Below are 19,236 nucleotides of genomic sequence, written 5' to 3'. Positions count from 1 at the left end.
AACAAAAAAAATTGACTGGTCTCCAAAAAAAAAAAAAAACAAATTTTATTTTAATGCATAGCCTTTTCTGTGGAGAAAAAGCTGCGACAAGGCGTAGATGATTCAGCGGACTATTGTGAATATGCGCACCTTGCCATGCGCATGCTCCGACAGTTAAATCATCTGCGTTCCGCGCGCTTTAGAGATGGAACCGCTGGTGCGGGGGGCGCGAAACTCATATAAATAAAAAATATGCGGCGTCGTTGCGAAGTAGCCCCTATGCCACGCCGCATCACATTTTTTATTTCTTTTTTCCAGCCTGGCCAAAATTGCCATATAATTGTTAATACGATAATACACTGTGTTTGAGGTGCCCATGTTGTCATGTTTTCATTTTTTCAATTTTGTTAATCTTGTCAAAATTGCTAAATTTACGAAGTAGAGAGAGAAAAAAAAAACACTTCCCCTCGCCCGACCTGTTTGGAGCGGTCGCCTACAAAAGCCACCCCCATATCTGCCCCTTTCTTGTACAATTCCGCGAAGGGCAAATATATGTCAACGTACAAGTATACCTATATGTACATATTATACGTCCTCACGTAAATACATAGCAACGTACAATCACCGCTTGTCAAAAGTTGCTTCCGCCCCCCTCACGCACGACTTAAAAACATGGAAAGTACCTGCGGAAAGGGGCTTCATTTGTAGACCAAAAAAAAAAAAAAGGGGATCAAGAGGGGAATGGATGAAGAGAGGAAGGAGAAGGAAAGGGGGTCAGTCGATGAAAATGCATAGTTTTAGATATATGCGCGAAAATATATGCATATACATGCCTACGCATGCGCATGCTCAATAATAGACCCTGGCGCACGGAACGGAGTACCCCACCGAGCACTTGGAAGAACCTCCAAAAAGCATGAAAAAAGCCACACCACATAAGGCACACATTTTGCAAGCCCATACTGAGTATCCGATAAACGGAAAGAATGATTTCGGAGAAGAGGAAACACAGCAAGGCCGACCAGGAGGGGGAAGACGCCCACACGGATGTAGACGACCCCAGTTATGAGATGGACGAGTGGGGTGAAGTCAACATGGAGGAACACCAACTAGATAGCCACGATGAGGAGGAGGAGCAGGAAGAAAGGAAGAGAAGAAAGCAGGAAAGGCGAAGGCTAAAGGAGGAGAAGAAAAGACTCAAGGAAGAGGCCAAGAAACAACCTATAACAGCGAGAAAGAAAAAAAGTGTCCGCTTCGAACATGAAGATGTCACCAACGAACAAATTCTCAACTTCTTCATCCAATCCTACAAGAACAAAATAAGCATAGAGCACGACGAGCTGTGCCAAGTAATGACTGGCAAGAAATTTTTTGACATTGAACGATTGGCAAAAAACGCCACGGAAATTACCCACCAGTCACTGATGCTGAAAAATATACAAAAGGAACAGAAAAATTATTGCACACAATGTGGCTACATGTACAACCATGACGATTACATGTACATGTATATGAAACGTTTTAATGCTTCAAAATTTAAGCAGACCAGTAACTGCCTCAGTGGAAAAAGCCTCCATAGCCCATTTAGTGGTGTCATGGAAAATGCCCAATTTGATAATGAAAATTCCATCAAGTGTATTTATTGCGGAGCCATAATTGATACCATAGAAATGTATGACCACTGGGATGGAAAAGAAAAATACATTGAATTAAATTCCTACAGAGAAAAATATATATTCGACAAAAATAAAAAAACTTATTGGAAAAATAAAATCACCTCCATTGAGAAAAACGTTTCCCTATTTAAGGAAGATCAAAATCAAGCCTATAATATTACGTATGAAAAGTGCACAGATTGTGGTAATGACTTTTTGCATTTTATTAATATACAAACCAGAAGTGCCGATGAAGGATCCACCATCATTTATTTCTGTCCCAATTGTAAGAAGCAGACAACTGTTAATAATTAATTTGCGTTCTTTTGTTTTTGCGATAGAGGAGAAGTTTTCCCGTTTTTGCGTAATGGCCTCTACGTGCGTACTCATATGTAGTGGTTATTTTATACGTACAAGATTGTACTGTTGTTTGATCGCTTGAATGAGTAAACGCTTTTCCACCCCCCCACACCCATTCCCTAAACGATACCACCTTTTCCCTTCACGCGAAAATGCCGTGCCTTTTTTTTTCCCATGTGTCAAAATAGAGAAATATAATTCAGCAGTCTCTACACCCGTGGCACAGTTTTTTTTTTTTTTTTTTTGAGGGGAGGAATGTGCTTCCCTCAATTATGCCGCTTCACAGTGGGTCCTCCCTTACGCCGTTGAAGTGTTCTGCCCTGTGCTTCCAGCACGGGTAAACTGTTTCGTAAAATTTGTTTTCCATCCCTTTTGCGTATCTGTGCGCATCTTTGCGTAACTTTACGTTTGTTTGCTTTTTTTTTTTTCTCATTTTTATTTTACGCCTTTGTGGAGGAAATCCCCTGCACAAAAACACACCAACTCTGAACAGCCAGATCGGCTTCTTCAACTAGACGTAAAAATTACTCAAATGGCAGATTAACCAATTCGTATGTACAATACACCTACGGGTGAACTGTCTCCGTCGGTTAAAAGTTAATTTAATACGAAAAAAAAAAAAAAAGAAAGAAAGAAAGAAAGAAAAAAAGAGGGTCAACACAAGAGGGTGTGAGACCCATTTTAAAGCAGTGCCATTTCCTGTGCCGGCCTTACGTTCGTGTAGTTATAACTCCAATGTTATCCGTTAGGCATTACTCTCCTGTACACCCGAACACGTGTTACTACACACCCCTTTGTGTGCACCCCTACTTGTGCACATCGGCCGACTTTTCCTTCTTCTGCTTCTTCTGCGTTTTCTTCTTCTCTCGGCTCAATTTCTTTCGCACCGTGCCTCCCCTGTCCCTTCTCATTTGGTACGCACCCATGTCTTCACTCTTTCGAATGGGAGTTACAGAAGACTCATTGTAAAAATGGGGCAAACAATGTATCACCTGCCTTTGCTTATATACATCACCAGCTCCAAGGGGTATTATTTTCCACCATGCTTTGTCCTCCACACCTTTTTCCCGTCTGAAAAAAATATTCTTAATGTGGCATATGGGCTTAATGTTCCTCCTCAGGTTTAGGTTCATTTTGGGGGGGTATCTGTTTTTGTATATATGTGTATGTGTGCACATTCACTTCTAGGTAAGGTCACTACGCTAAGGCTCTGTTTCATCAAACAGCTGTCTCCTCATTGCATATGTAGAGTCAACCAAGCTCGGTATAAAAGTGCACTATCCGTTGGCTACATCTCAGACGTGGCCTCACACTGCGCGCTTGGCGGTAAGGAAAACTGGCACAAACTATAGCACTGTCCGGTTTGGCGACCTCTAAAGGGGCGCAATTGCACTGTTCGAGTCACACGTATCATGAACAAACTGTAGTCAGGAAAAGTGCTTCACTCTTTTACGAAACTGTGTCAGCAACAGGTTTCCTGTGCAATATTTCCTTTGGGCACGTAAAAGGGTCGTTCAGTCGAACATGTCACACCTTTCAGTTACTCTGCGCACATTATCAGAGTGTTGCAAAAAAAAAAAAAAAAAAAAAAAAAAAGCTACCTCACCTGACATTTGGCTAAATTCCAACCAGTTGCGCTAAGCTGCACTACAGAAGGGCAATTTCTTTAATCGCCCTTTTGCGTCCAAACAATTGCGGCGACTAGTGTACAAATTTTGCCGCAAGCCCGCCACATTAATTTTAACGTATATGTTTCAGCTGCGCCGCGACTAGCTTAGGGTTGTGCATAACTAGAGAAAAAAAAAAAAACAAAAAAAAACACCAAAAAAATGTTAGTAAAATGTCAATAAAAAAAGAACGCCAAAATCTGCCGACTGTGCAAAGAGGAGAAACAAATCACCGCGACGCGTAAACAACCGTAGAGATAAAACTCCCGTCAGCGCTCCTGCATTCGTTTCTTTTCCTTTTTTTTTTTTTTTTCATTTCTCTGCCCGCCCCCTGTTCACAAATTTGAACCTGCATTTTTTGTTCAGCTCTATACACTGTACAACATAGTTGCCTACGCTGTGTACCCGTTTGCGTGCTTACGTTTCGTATGCGCGACCAAGCTTCTTTAATTTTGTGATTTGCCAGAGTACAACCCTTTCACGTGCACAAACATCCAAGAGGCTTAAACGCGAAACCTATTCCTGCTATTAAACATGTGCGCTTCCTTGTGCTGTGAAAGTTTAATGGTTTTGGCCTCCCATGTAGATAATCATACAAGAGTGTTTGCATACCCATAGAGTTTGCCAAGGTATGCTCGTGTGCATCCTTCGTTAGTAATTGTATCAACCCCGTTGGGATGAAGTGTTGACAAATGTATACCTTTCTCATATGAATATATTACTACTCCTTTTTTTTTTTTTTTTTCACTATCTGCCTCATGTAACTATTTGGTTATGCACAAGTACATTGTAACATTATTACACGTTTGTTTGTCAAATGGGTAGAGCAACCCTTGGTCACTTTTAAGCTGCGCATACGCATAACACATCGGTGTATCTCTCGCTCTTTTCGAATGGAAAAAGTTTACATTGCATAAGGAACGAAACATATACGGATGTGTTATACGGATGCGCAAAGGAGCTTACACTTTTGTGACACACGTGCTTTTAGGCGCGTCCTGCCGCCTGTCCTCAGAGTACAGGACCATAGTTACTCAGTAGGCAAAATATAAAATTGGAACTTTTTGTCCTAATACATAACGCTTACACCCACGCCTTGAAGAAACGTTGCTTTAACTGCATGCATGTACATTTAATAGACACTGAGTTAGTGACCGTGCCTGTCACCTGCGCGTGTTTTCCTCTTGATTGATTGTTATGCACGTATGCCTGCGTCTATGCACAGCACAACGTACATTTATATTTACTCCGCTCTATTTGTTTTCTCCCGGTACGCGCTTGTCCAATAAAAAAAGTACCAATTTGTGCACATCCGTGTGAGACTAACTCACGAATGTTAGTTCCATCAACTCTTTTGCTTTATTTTATTCGTTGTGTCCCCGTTCGCCACTAGTTAATTTGCGTGTGTGGTCGCCTTCTATATGGAAACACAACAAAATATGTGTTTCACGTTGTGCCATATGTCCCCCACACTTGAAATACACGCATCATCGTTTGAAACCCCAACCCAAATGTGCAAAACGAACCAAGTTAGACAAGTATACAGTTTGAACTTACATCAGGACCAAACAAAAAATGTCAGGATTAAGCAAAAAAGAGAACTTACATTTTTCAGCTAACTAGCAATAATATAAAAAAAAAAAAAAATTACCACCTTTACATGCACAAATCAGGCGAAACTGTAGAAAAAAAAAAAAAAAAAATAGCTAGCTAACCAATTTAACGAGTACAAAATGGAAAAAAGAAACATAAATGTTCAGAACATAATATACAGTAGCACAATATCAAGTAAGTATAAAGTAGACAAATGCTAATCTTGTTCTAACTCCTTTTTCCTTATTAAGGAGATACATAAAAGTTGGTTCGATTTTTATGCATTTTTTCCCCCCCCTCCCCGATGTAGGCATTTTTGTCAGTCTCATATGCACCCCCTTGGACGTAATAAAAAATTACATTCAGTATAACAGCAACATAAATTTCGACAAGAAGTACATTTTAAAGAAAATTACCAAGAAGAACAAAAAGAGGCTGCTGAAGTTTAACTCCCTTTACTACCAGACGTTCAAAAACATTTACAACAACTATGGAATTAGGGCCATCTATAGGGGTAAGCCGAGCGCCCCCAGTGTGGCGAATTTTGTCACTCGTTTTTGGGAACCTTGTTGTGCGGCTAACATTATATATATGTATATATATGTACATACATACGTACACGCACACACAATCGTGTATCATCCCCGCTCCTTTCTTTAACCGTTTCGCTTCCCCTTCCCCCCGACAGGCCTCCTTTCCACCGCGAATATGTACATAATAAACAACAGTTTGTTCTTTTACGTGTACGAAGAGCTAAAGGATAAGGGAATTCCATACTACCTGTGTGCAACGATCTCGCGATTCATCTCCATCATCATAACATCGCCGTTGGAATTATACCGAACAAATGTTCAGGCGAACGTTTGCAACAATAACAAAGTTAGCATCTTGGACATTTTAAAGGATAAGAAAAACAGAAAAATAAAAATAAATTTTTACAAAGGAATTACGTCCACACTTATTAGGGACATTCCCTTCTCTGCGATCTACTGGTCCCTTAACGAGTACTTAGTTAGCTACATAAAAAAAGTGGACTCAGAATATGAAAAAAGAAAAAAAATTATAAAAAAATTTGTATACCCATTTATATGTGGATGCTTAAGTAGCACCATAACCACGTTTATAACTCATCCACTGGATATTATAAAAACCAACATGCAAGCAAGATGTATTGACATTATTCACAAGAGCGATTTTGACCATAGGAAGATTAAAAATTATGACTCCCCCGCAAGGAACCGAGCCGGCAGCTTATACAACATTTGTCAAAGTAATTTATACAATAATAAACACCTGTACGATGTTAAGGTAAATAGTTACGCACAAAATGATCACCGTACCATACATTATAAATATGGCTCTGGAAAATATGGCTCGAACACTTATAGCTACAAATATTATAACTATTTCAAGTTGACGAACAATTATAATTACAACGTTTTTTCTGTTGCGAAAGTTATTTTTAAGAAGAACGGACTGCGGGGGTTTTACATTGGCATTTGTCCAAGACTGGTAAAAATTGTCCCCACCTGCGCCATCCTTCTTTCCACTTACCACTACTTTAACTACTGACTGTGTGATGTGTTTTGTTGTGCGCAGTGCGCATCTCTCCATGGGTGGTTCCCTCCCCGCATATTTGTTTTGTTTGTCGCTGTGTATCCAGCACTCTCATTTTAAATATCAACGCATTGTCTCTCCTTTCATATCCCCATTTGGCATATTTATACCATAAGCATCCGCACACGGGCGTAAGTCCGGACGATGGTGTCATTTTTTTTTTTTTTTTGTTGTTGTTAATTTAAATTATTAATTTTAAATTTTTTATTATATGTGTGTGCATATTTCACCAACTTCATTGTTGCGGCGTTTGAATTCTCTTTGCAATTTCCCTTAAGGGGTGTAGCAGCTCGGAACAATAGTGCAGGATGTACCAAAGAGTGGTGGGTTTCAAACCCAACTGTTAGTTTTCCCCCACATATACGCACAAACCCCGGCGAGAGCAAATTACCGTCGTTCGAACTTTGGGCCCCTTAAACAGGTCTGTCCATCATAACGTATGAAGACTTGTACAAATATTTTTATGGGCAACATGGTGTTCACTTATCAAGGGGGGGATGAAGCATATCCATCCCAACGTGTGCAAAAATATTCTTCATGTGCATGCGTTTGTGTGTATATTCGCATGTGGTTTCTGCTGATCCCTAGATACCCATTCAGCTTTCTTCCTTCCTTCTATCCTTCCTTTTTCGGCAATTTGAATTGTGGGAGGAGGCGAACAAGAAAGACGAAAAAAAAAAAAAAAGCTACGCGTCTAAATTAAATGACCACTTTAAGCTGTACTTGTATGTTCCCTTTAGGTTAATGTCCCTCTCGGTTATGTTCAACTGTGTGTTTTTTGTTTTTTTTTTTCTCTACACGTATGCATGTCAGATGCGGCGGTCGTAATGTGCGGAAAAATCTGTTTCGCTCTGTTGTGTGGTGTTTTTTTTTTTTTTCTTTTCCTTCCGATGTTGCATGCTCGTGAACAATAAAGGCAACGATAGGAACGGAGGACAGGGCGAAATAAATTAATCGCAAAATGTTGAGCGACTTGTCCACTTGACATTTTAAAACCTGCTGCATGTGCAGACCCGCCCTGAACATCCGCAGTGCCAAAAAAAGAACCCAAAGGGGCTCGCAACACGTTCTCACGACATAACCGATTTGTGGCTTGCGTTTTTTCCTGTTTAACCCTTCCTGGCTCACACCCCAGTACGCACACACGTACATAAATAAATATAAGAACACCAAGTGTGCCATTTTTCCTGCATACAACTGCGTAAGCTATTTTTCCCCCCTCTCGTTGTTCCTTAACTTGGATGTGCGAATATTTTTCCCACCATCTGGAAGTCGATCATGGGAACGTATACCTCTGTCTGTCCTTATATGTACATATGTGTATTTGCTCGAAGTGTATTTAAGGCACATCTGCCTTGTTTGCAATCAACCGAACATTCAAAATTGGAATCGTTCCTTTTAGCATAGTGATAAATTTTAGCCTTGATGTCTTACCCTTTAAAATTTTTTTTTTTTTGAGAAGTGTACCTTTTTTAAGGCAAACAAAAAGGTGTGTGCGAAAATGCGAATCGAACGCTTGAGTAGAAGGCAGACTTACCGCTGCAAAGAAAAATGCAGACGTAATTTAAGCGGTTAAGGGGGAATGCGGTTGTCTGATGTGATTTTTCATTCTTTTCATTTATCCTACCCAATTTTGTCAAATTTCAATTCCTTCTGTGTGAGCCTGTTTGTCCCTACATGGGGTGTGCGTGTGTATGGAAGTGTCCACTTATATGTGCCCCTTTTTTTATTTCCTCTTTTTTTGAAAAGAAAATATGCCATTAGGCGTCCCAGTACAGCGTGTATCGAATGTGTAGACAAAGAAGGTTTTCGAAGTTACACGTTTTACAAGCTTCTATACATGTCCTTCCTTTTTATTTAGAAGCAAGTTGGATCCAATGAGCCACGAGTGGTCAGATGCCCTCCAATGGAGAGGCAACAAAAGTCTGGAAAGTTCAAAAGTCGAAGAGGACGAAAAAGAAGAGAAAAGAGCAAATTATTATGAACTCATAAATGACAAAATTTTCGTATACAGATGTAACACATGCCTATTGGTATTCACTTGTGTGCATTCATTTTCAAATCACGTGTTGAGTGAGAACCACCAAATAAAACAACTGAACGCTCTGAAGAAGGGAAAATATTTTAACTGCCTGAGGTGTAAATACGTCTGTCTGAGCTTGTCCAAAATTATAAGTCACATCGAATTGTATAATCACTGCCACAATATTTTGAGGAAAATTAAAAGGAACATGGTTTACAATGGAATTGCTTCCTGTTCATGTAGAGTCAAATGTTATACGTTTTATTCACAAAATAAAAATTGCCTCACTACTGGGGATCCTATCCTGGCCGAATATGAAGGGGTCCCCAATTTTCAATCCATCGATGAAGGTGGCATGTGTCCTTATGATCACAGTGACTCTCATCATCGTGGAGATGTTCAGTTCCTTCCAAAGGGAGAGGAGATACCTCCTAAGGAACGCAACTTACTTTTGATGGGCCCTTCTAACGATATCATCCCACTTTTTGATTCTGCCCCTGTCTGGAGGGGCAACGACGAGGTTGGAAAATCCCTCAGGAGGAAAACGTTGGGCTTTATTCTCAGCACCACGGGGGGGGAAGCATGTAAGAAGGCAGATGGGGCAGCATATAAGGAGACAGACGCGGCGCACCTCTCCCATGCAGACGCGAACATGGCCCCCATGCCCTGCAACCCAGTCGGCGAGCAAACGGAGCTCATCCCAATCTGCACAGACATAAACAAAATAAATGACTTCAACGAACTTCTACTCAATTTAGAGAAGCAAGAAAAGAAAAAAAAACAGGGCCTGGGAAACGAAGAAAATAGCTGCAGCACGGATCCCACCAGAAACTTGCTCTTGCACATTTACGAAAATAACTATCACATGAACAAAGTGAACAGGAATGATTCGCTCGACGATGACGCCGATCGGAATGATAAAAAATGTGATGTTTTGGAGGAAACTGAAAGCCAATTGTTTTTGTCCCCCTATGGCTTAAATAATGATAACGCCTGTGCTGAGAAAAATTATGACCCGTTCAGAAGCTACGGCTACAACCCTTTTGAAGAAGGAGGCTTCAGCTTGTTCCCCAAGGAAGAGAATGTGAATGTAGGGACAGGGGGAGGGCTCCCCCAAAGTGACCCTAACAGTCCAGACAGGAAAGATACAATTGGGACGAGTACAAACTACAACGCTTTGCACGAAGAAGGGCCCTCCTATCTCATTGGGGCTGGAAGCAAGAGCAACATCTGTACCCAAAATAGGACACCTAATTATGACCCGATTTTGAAGGACCACCACAACGTGGATCAATTTCTCAGTTTAGAACAGGCCAATAAAATTGACAAAAATATAACAGGCGAAATAGACCAAGTAAAGAGTTCTTTTGTGCGCTCCATCCACAACAGCGCAAAAAAGCTAGCTGCGTTGGATACGTTATTTACGTATGAGCAGCGGGAGGAAGCAACCCTTTTTTGCAGTGACCCCTCTACTGCGTATAGGAACACGAATGAGGCACAAACAAATGTTGGAGACCAGATTGACACTCATCCGAATGGTGCACCTAGCGGAATACATTTTCTGCATGAAGAACAAATGGGTGGCTTCCACAACGGACACAAGTTCACCCCATCGGAAGAAGATTTTAAAAAATATTTTTGCAAAAATTTCCTTCCGCATATATTTGATTATCAGACGAGAGGCATGGTTCCCACAATGGAAGGGGCTCAAAAGGCTGATTCTGAAAATGCCTACAAAGGAAATGTGGATAGCATAATGGGAGATACACACTGGGACGCGCGTCAAGACATGCGAGTGGTGAATTCCAACATGACGAATAATATGGCTGAGTGGAAGACACCACATAAGGGACCCTTCATCGAAATGGACTACCCTGCAAAGGAGAGAGCAACAGATGCAGCTCCGTATCTTTCCCAAACGAATGATAACAGTGATGCGTTTCTGTCCTCGAAATATTGGCAACCTAAAATGGATGAAATGAACAATGGATCTTACAAGCACGTGACTGGGACGGGTAGCTGCAACGTTTCTGGGGAGGGAGTCGGAGCAACCAACGAGATGAGTTACATGAAGTACAAGTGCACGGTTGGCAAAGGTGAACATAATGCAGACTCCCGCTCTGCAAGTCTTTTCCCCCAATTAGATACTACATTAACATATACGAATAAAAAAAAAAATGAAAATGTCACCGAGGACAGAGAAGAAAAAAAACAACTCGATTTACTAACCTTTTATCCTGTACACGCAGGAAGATCCCCTTATATCCATAGTGATGTCAAAAATGAAGGAACAAATGCAAATGTGCAAAATGGGGAAGGTGACACATTTTACCCCCAACTGAATAAAGCCTCTCACCATTTTAATCAGCCCTATGAAGATCTCATTCACTATGGCAAGTGCTTCAGGGGGTGGGCAGTACAAGAAGAAAAACCCCGCAATAGAAATGACGAGACCCCCAGTTTTACTGCCACCACGGGAGACGCATACAGGGAGGTGGGGAATCCAAACGCGCAAAGTGACGCATCGAGGCAGGTAGTAGTGACAAAGGGGATGAGCCAATTGTGTGGCCCCTCTTCCAGCGGGGCTGACTTCAACGCGAGACGCTTAAGCCTGCCAAGCAGACACACATCAGTGGGCAACCCAACTAAGAATGCAGAATCCCCCACGCAGGAACAGATTCTTAATAACATTTTTGAAGATTCCTCGGATGATAAAAAGTACTCCAGGACGCCCAGCGAGACTGCCGCGTTAAATCAGAAAAGACAATCCTTTATTAACGAAATTGAGGAAATTAAAAAATCGATTGAAAAGGAAAACAAAAATAATAAACAGCCCAATGTGACACACACGATGAGTCCTCCGTGTGGACAGAGAATGGAACCTGGCATCCCTTTGCATGGCGAGGAGCACAATTTTTGTAAAAGCCGGGTGATGAAGAAGGAGAATTTTGACCGTGGTAGTTGCAACAACGGTGATATAGGTGCCTACCCGAATTTCACATCCATTCGTAGTAATGACTACCCTGGGACGGGAGCCCATGCAGGGATCCCCGCTGAGGGAGGCAACTTCGGGAGCGGCTACGTTCAGAGTGGCCACTTTCACAATGGTTACTTCCAGAGCAGCGGCGTGGACGATGGCTCAGACAACCGCTTACACGACCGCTTAAACAGCCGACGAAACCACTTCAGTCGCGCCCACCAAGAAAGGAAGAAATCCACGGATGGCGAAAACGGCCAACGTTTTATCTCGAACCTGTCCAAATGGCAGAGCAGGAGGTGACCAGGAAATGGTGCCCCCACCTGCCGCTCCACCATTTTGCTGACAACAATTTATGACTCCTGTCCGTTATGACGACATTTTTTTTTTTTTTTTTTTTTTGTTTTTGTTCGCTTGTCGACCATTCAAACAGCAAGCCATATGTTTACATACAAATATATTTCACATAAAAACTGAGAGAAATGATCAAAGCGCTATTCTTTTTTAAATGACAAATAAATGTCTCAACAGTTTCACAAAAACAAAGCAGAAGCAAAAAGAAGTGATCATATTTGCAACAATTTGTATGCTTAATTATGTAAAAAAAAAAAAAATTGAACAAAAAAAAATATGAACAAATGTAAGCAGTCAAATAGGTCTTTTTCACGTAAGCGAAAAATGGTCCACTGGAACGGGTGGAAGACAAAACACACGGTTTGTGAGAGGAGGGTCTTGGTGGCTACTCGAAACATGCACATCACTGCGCAAATAAAAACAATTCGACGGAGCCACAAACCAAGGCGGTTCATGCTACACACTGCAAACACATCAGAATTAAAAAAAAAAAAAAAAATGCGGTCATCAAAAAAAGGAGATGATAAGTATGAGGAAGAGAACATATGCACCTGGGTGGTGGTGGTGGAGGAAATTGCCCCCACACGGGACTGACAAAACACATGTGGGGTTAATATTTTGAGTTAATTAAAAATAAAAAACGAGCAAGGAAGGTACACAAAAAAAAAAAATTAAAAAAAGGAGTGAATGGATGAGCGACACGCCTCCAGTCAAGAGTGCCAAATCAGCGCACAGTTGGGTCCATTTCTGCCTGCTTTATCTGCTCCTTGATGTGGGTACACAGGATGGCAAGCTGCAGAGGGAGGGGTGACATAGACAGAGGGATGACGTGGGAACGGACAGATCGCAAAAGTAGGGCAGTACACAAACGAGCAGCAGGTATGCACCGTGCACAAAGACCTTCGCATAACGAAAGGTGCCCGATGCAACACACTTCCATACCTCCTTCGTCTTCGAACTTTGGTACATTTGGTGCATTTCCATAACGTTGTCCAGCAATTTGTGTATGGCTCTTTTGAACTCGTTCTTGTAGTAGACGCCCTCTGCGGAAGGGGAGGGGGGCGACTCACATGTTTCACAAGACGGAGCGCAGTTGCTGAGCTAAGAAGCTTAGTGGTTTTTCCACCACGCCGATATGCTCCCATTTTGCGCCCTCCACACAAATGTACCTTTGTTCAGGACAAAGTGTATAAAGTTCAGTAGGCACTCGCAAAACTTAAAGTCGTATGGGGGCGCGCAAAAGGTCAGTGTCTTGATGATAAACAGCCTGATGAAGGCCTTATCCAACAGGTTAACCTAAAGAGGCGGCAAAAAAAAACGGACATAATATTATAAAAAGGGCTCCTCCGATACGCTGGCAAACATGTCGACACATATACACACAGCAGCAGATGACACACTAGCCCCCAATGTTATGACCTTCTACAATCTTATAAGTGCCAAGACGAAGACGCTTACCATCGACTTGATGACGCTGACTACATAGCAAAACATATTTTCGAAGCGCACCAAATACACGAAGAACAGAATTAGGTTTTCCCGCAGCTCCACGAACTCCTCCAGGGATTCCTCCTTCTCAATTATGTACGTGTACAGCTCCCTGCGGGTGAGGATGCACGAGGAAATTGAAAAAAACATGCGGAAGACAGCGTAAACGGTATAAACGGCATAAATAGTATAGACGGCGGAGAAGCGCCTGTTAACTATGCGAGTCGAGCAGGCACTTCCCCACCGCCTATCGCACCCCCTTGGCTTACTTCAAAAAGTGCAGCGCGAGGTGCCGCTTCTGAGGGTACATGTCGACGATGTACTTGAGCAAAATAAACTTGGGGTACACCAAATTCACGCGCGAAGTATTCACAAGCTCATATACCTTCGTGTATACATATCTATAAATGAGAGACGCTGCTAAGTTGCTGTTCACTCGGGCCAGTAGAAGTTTGTCTTTAGTTGCGTCCGAGTAGTTCCCGTGCATGATCTGGTATATTTGATATATTTCGTTTTGAGTGTATTTTAAAAAAGTGTTATATGTTAATCTAAATTTGTGAAACAGTTTGTAAAAATAATATTTTTTTTTTTTACTTGTTGCATTTATTTTCAATTTTTTTTTACTCTTAACGTTTTTAAAAATGCTGCTTCTTACTTCATCGCACGACATCACTTCGGTTCTCAATTCGAGCATATCATCGGCAATGTTGCTTGAAGTGTAGTTGTGTGTGTCACAACGTTGAGGAGGGAAAGTATCGCTTGCGGGAGCCTCCTCCACTGGGTGCGTTGTTGGCTCGGCTTCGCTTGTACCTGGCAGTGGGTCACCAGCAGATAAGACATTTGCATCACTGCCCTTTTGGACTGCCTCATTCGGGGGAGGTGTCTTCAGATCCACCTCTGTTGATCTCTCTACCGACTCTGAAGCAGTTAAATTGTCCTGCTCAACCGGCGCTTCTTCCTTAGCAGATGCCTCATCAGCCGCGTCTCCAATGACATGTTTGTCAAAATCGGTGAGCCTGTTCCCCCCCCGCACTTCACTTCCGCCCCCAGCGTAGCTGCTGCGCCTCTTCAGTATCGACTTTATCTCTGCGGGTTCTTTTTTCACTTGGAAAAACTGTTCGTACGTCCTCTTGCCCGTGAATTTTCCTGCTGCGCTGAGGCCTGGGGCGAGGCTTACTTCCGATGGGGCGTCCGCCTCGGGTGCCCTGCATAGGTCATCACGCGGTTGCTGCTCACATTGCTCCTCATGTTGATCATATGGCTCGTCCACCTCCTCATCATCACTGTCCCCCTCGACGCCGTCCAGCGCCGAAACCGCGTCGTCGTACACGCTAAAGTAGGCCGCGGAGTACTTCCTAGAAGAGCCGTGCCCGCGCCGCTTAAACAACGAAGCGTAGTAGTGATTGTACACATACTCGTAGGGAGAGTAGGTAGTTAGAAAAATGAGCACCTTTCCATACAGTTTATACATGTTGTTGAAAAAAAGCTCACTGTTGGAGACGTATATGTTTATTGCATTGTTGAGGAAGACAATGTCTCTCATGTGAACAAGAGGAATTTTTTCAGCATAAATATTTATCCTTAAGAACTCTTTGTGGTAATTAAAATCTTCGTTACCATATTGAGACGCTGATGGAAGGATCAATACGCTAGCTGTGTTTTTGGACCTGCCTGAATTTACATGCATTTCGTTATTCTCCGAGTGCACATTTGATGCAAAATCTTCCGATTTGATCGAGCTATAAACTTCGTTGCTCAAATTTTTGCTACTGCGATTAGACACATTCGTTTGGCGGTCATTCATTTCGGCACTTCCACCATCGGCTCCGTTCCTTTTTTCCTTTTGACCAAGGTCTAGACTGCTTCCAAAGAGGCTATTTGCTCCAAAAGAGTTTTCTCCTGTTGCAGGGATATCTTCACTTGGGTTGTAAATGTCGTCTCCTTTTTCAAAAGCGGGCTCTTCTGTCTCGGATGGACTACTTGGAAGAGATGGCTCTGAAGAAGAGGCGTCGTCATCTGCGTGCTCAGTAAGAAGTACGTCCCCACGCCTGCACGCCTCCTCCAGGTTACTCCTATTGATGTTAGAAAAGTTCGAATTAAAATCTGTATCTTCTTCTCGGTGGTGGAAATGGAAGGAGTGCTCCTCGCCTTCCTCAGAATGACTAATCTGTCGCTTCAAATTGGTACTGCCCTCATATATATCACCGCTCTCACTAGTTGCTCTTCCTCCTAAGCGGTTCCTCCCCGCATGGGATGAAAACAAGTAGGTCGAATCAAACAAGAGCAACTTGTTCCCATTAAAGATTTTCAAGACGCTAACTATAGCATCATGTAGACTCACAATATCAGATTGGCTTATTTCCATGCAACCCTTATTCCTGGTCATGTATATATTTCTGAAGGTGCTATATAAAGTGCTGTAGTTGTTTAAATTATTAATCCTAAAGGTTAAAAAGGTTATACTGACTTGATTCTCTACCACCTGTGCAAAGTAATTGTTACAAATCTTATGCAGATTAATATCCTTATATAAAATGTACAGAGACAAATATTGAGACAGTCTCCTCATACTATTGTCGTTGTTGTTTCTGTACATATATTCAAGGATCATCTGAGCATAGATGTAAGAATTTTCACTCACACATATATTTTTGCATATTTTCAACACTGCTTCTTCTTCTTCGGGTTCTTCCAAAATAAGAAATCTTTGAATTTCCTCACTTATTCGAAGAGTGAATACATTGAAGTTACTCGTGTAGGTTGCTATGTTGCTGTTTTCCTCATCGTCAAAATAGTATTTATTAACGTAATCTTCATAAAGGCAGGACAGGAAGGGGTCTAGGTACCTGTCCTCATACAGCTTTAGTATCTCCTTCACCACATACTTGCTACTGAGTACCGTCCAGTAAAAAGGGGGGGGCTTCCAAGCGTACATGTCTCTGTACTCGTCCATGAATTTTAGCAACTTGCTTGTTTCGTATTTGGTTGATAGGAAGTCACACAGCGCTTTGTACAGGTGCTGCAGGGTGTTCTTCTCTCGGGGCGCCTTTTTCCCCTTCTGGCGTCGTTCTAGGCGTCTCTGTAAGCGGCGTTTTTGGCGCTTCTCTTCGCGTGTTCTTTTTCGCTTCCCTGAACGTCCTTGGTCCTCCTCACTTATGTCACATGTTCCCTCATAATAAACAAAATCTTCCTTCCCGGGGGATATTTCAATCTGCTCATGGAAGGGGTCATCCCAATTTGTATAACTCCCCTCCCCATGGTCCATGTCCACATCTTTTACACCGTAACATTTGCGCCTCCGCTTTAAGTGAGCATTGCGCTTCGTTGGGGAAGACTCCGCGCTGCTCGTTCTAGCGCGCTTCACTCGATTGTCCTGGTGCTCCCGATGCACATGTTTTTCCCTCTTCTCTGAACAGCCTGCGCTAGGATCCTCGTCATCGGTGTATATCCACTGATGAGCGTGATCAACATGGTCCAGTACTATAACATCTTCCCCCTGGGCGTTTTCCCCATTTGTCACATTTGACGAAAGGAAGTAATTGTTATAATAGCAAAAGAGGTAGTTAATATATTTATTTTTCGCTTCTAACTTTTGTATGGCTTTTTTTCCGTCTTCATGTACTTGTCCCCGTTGACAATTCTGCAATTCGTGTATGTTCTTCACTTGAGTAAATTTCTTCACCAACTTATAAACTTTTTTCCTTGCATTTATTTCCTTTTTTTGTCCCTCTTTGTCATTTTTCCCTTGCTTGTTCATAAAATAATCCAGGTCGTTCAGGTATTCCGTGACGGTTAGACACAGCCAGGAGTAGCCAACGTAGTTTTCTATTAGTTTGTTAAGCAGCAGCCTGTTTATGTTTTTTACTATTATGAAATCTTCGTCTTTAAATACGTAGTTTAGCGTCGTGTCATTTTCGGTGGTGGGGGGGGCATTCCCGCAGGAGGCCATTGCCCCCGCCGCGGATGCTGCGGGCTGTCCTTCTAATATACCTTGTCCCGCTTGTGCTTCTGATATACCTTTCGCTTTACCTGCCCCTTCGCCACCGTCGTAACTTTTTACAAACTCAAAGTTGTCATGCTTGACACAGAAGAAGAGGTAGGAACAGACCCTTTTCAGAATGGGAAATATGTCGTCGTCCAGAATTGCGTCCGTCTGCTTTAGGAAGTCGATTCCCTCTAGGAAGTGTTAAGCGGTTGGGGGGGGGGGGGAGCAATAGGTGAATGTCAAACAGGGTATAAAACGAGGGGGAATACGCAACGAGGATTACACTGCACTACACCATGTGCAGTGTATGTGCATGGTTCACAAAAACGCCAACTGCGGAAGGAACGCTGGTTCGCACACCGCTTAAACGGACCGCTTCTCTACCCCTCCTAAAGACGGAGGCGTCAAACAGATCAACAAGTGGTTACCTTTAAACTGCTCGAAGGAGCAGTTGCTGAGTCCTATACACTTTTTCTTATTCTTCTTCATCGTGACATCTTGTTGGTGGACAGAAGCGTTTTTTGGGGCACCACAAGGGGAGTGCAGCCGAGTGGAGTATAGCCAAGGGGATACTTAATATCCTGCCCGCGTTGCATCCACCTATATTACAGTGGTCCAAATAAGACGTCTTGTGCACCCGCATGTAATAACGACACGGTGTCATAATATTTTCCCCCCCCCTACGCATGTACGTGTTGTTGCTCAGGATAATTCAAACACGTGTGGCGAAATCAGGTTGGTACCTTCATACATATGTGTGTGTACGCATGGGGAGGCCATTGTTGCACATTTAAAAAAAGGAATGCACTCCACCACAGAATGTCTAACAACATACCGCATCCTGTTTGAGACAAATTAATTTAGCCCAAACTACGCTGTGGCTTGCGTTGGAATTACAATGTGTACACACAGGGGGGGAGGGTGTTACGCTAAAAATGGTCAGTAAATGTGTAGGGTTACACAATGGTTGGGTTAATCATGTGCCTACGGATAATGGTGTCCAGCTGCTCCCCAAGTAGATCGTTTCAGCACCTATCAAATGACGCGCGACATACGGTGCTACACAAATAGGGCAGAAGCACCCGGGTGGGGGAAACATCCAACCCTTTTAAATTCAACAAATAAAACGAAAAAAACATGGAAAAAAATAAAAAATAAAAAAAAAAAAACGGCATAGGTTAGTTGCCAAAATTGTTTGAAGTGTAAAGTTCACACCAAAAGGGGGGCACAAAATGTGCGAGAGCATTTTTAATTTTGCCCATCCTCCCAGGTGCGCCGCGCAGCGTATTTCGCACATAGCGCGCATGCGCGGTTAGAACGTTTGCGCAATTTAGCACTTGCCCACTGGCCGCGTGGCATACTCCGTCAAAAGGCATATTCTCCAAGTGCACATTTAAAAAAAAAAAAAAAAAAAAAAAAGGACGCCAAAATATCCCCCAGGAAATACACCCCCGAAGATGGGATGCAATTTTCCTTTTATCCAATTTGCACATGAAACGCAAAATGGACAATTGTGACCGAAAAAAACATGCTAAAAA

The 19,236-nt window shown here is 42.5% G+C and overlaps 5 protein-coding genes across 5 annotated transcripts; 3 read left to right on the top strand and 2 right to left on the bottom strand.

Moving 5' to 3' along the window:
* Window positions 1-965: 965 nt before the first annotated feature.
* On the top strand, window positions 966-1,949 carry AK88_01969 (uncharacterized protein; the record flags this gene model as incomplete). The annotated part of the gene is made up of 1 exon (XM_012479604.1): window positions 966-1,949. One exon carries the CDS (start codon window positions 966-968, stop codon window positions 1,947-1,949), a length of 984 nt encoding a protein of 327 aa, XP_012335027.1.
* An 851-nt stretch (window positions 1,950-2,800) lies between these two features.
* On the bottom strand, window positions 2,801-3,127 carry AK88_01968 (uncharacterized protein; the record flags this gene model as incomplete). Its single annotated transcript, XM_012479603.1, has 1 exon — window positions 2,801-3,127. One exon carries the CDS (start codon window positions 3,125-3,127, stop codon window positions 2,801-2,803), a length of 327 nt encoding a protein of 108 aa, XP_012335026.1.
* Window positions 3,128-5,394: 2,267 nt separating this feature from the next.
* AK88_01967 (uncharacterized protein) lies at window positions 5,395-6,826 on the top strand (the record flags this gene model as incomplete). Its single annotated transcript, XM_012479602.1, has 3 exons — window positions 5,395-5,449; window positions 5,565-5,768; window positions 5,943-6,826. The coding sequence occupies 3 exons, from the start codon at window positions 5,395-5,397 to the stop codon at window positions 6,824-6,826; spliced, it is 1,143 nt and encodes a 380-aa protein (XP_012335025.1).
* A 1,922-nt stretch (window positions 6,827-8,748) lies between these two features.
* On the top strand, window positions 8,749-12,174 carry AK88_01966 (uncharacterized protein; the record flags this gene model as incomplete). Its single annotated transcript, XM_012479601.1, has 1 exon — window positions 8,749-12,174. One exon carries the CDS (start codon window positions 8,749-8,751, stop codon window positions 12,172-12,174), a length of 3,426 nt encoding a protein of 1,141 aa, XP_012335024.1.
* A 775-nt stretch (window positions 12,175-12,949) lies between these two features.
* On the bottom strand, window positions 12,950-18,187 carry AK88_01965 (uncharacterized protein; the record flags this gene model as incomplete). Its single annotated transcript, XM_012479600.1, has 6 exons — window positions 12,950-13,018; window positions 13,168-13,268; window positions 13,395-13,521; window positions 13,684-13,825; window positions 13,983-17,889; window positions 18,127-18,187. 6 exons carry the CDS (start codon window positions 18,185-18,187, stop codon window positions 12,950-12,952), a joined length of 4,407 nt encoding a protein of 1,468 aa, XP_012335023.1.
* Window positions 18,188-19,236: the final 1,049 nt, after the last annotated feature.

This window comes from Plasmodium fragile (assembly GCF_000956335.1).
Source record: "Plasmodium fragile strain nilgiri unplaced genomic scaffold supercont1.18, whole genome shotgun sequence".
NCBI lineage: Eukaryota > Apicomplexa > Aconoidasida > Haemosporida > Plasmodiidae > Plasmodium > Plasmodium fragile.
Note: the sequence above shows the minus strand (reverse complement) of the source record. Positions and strands in the feature narration are given on the sequence as shown.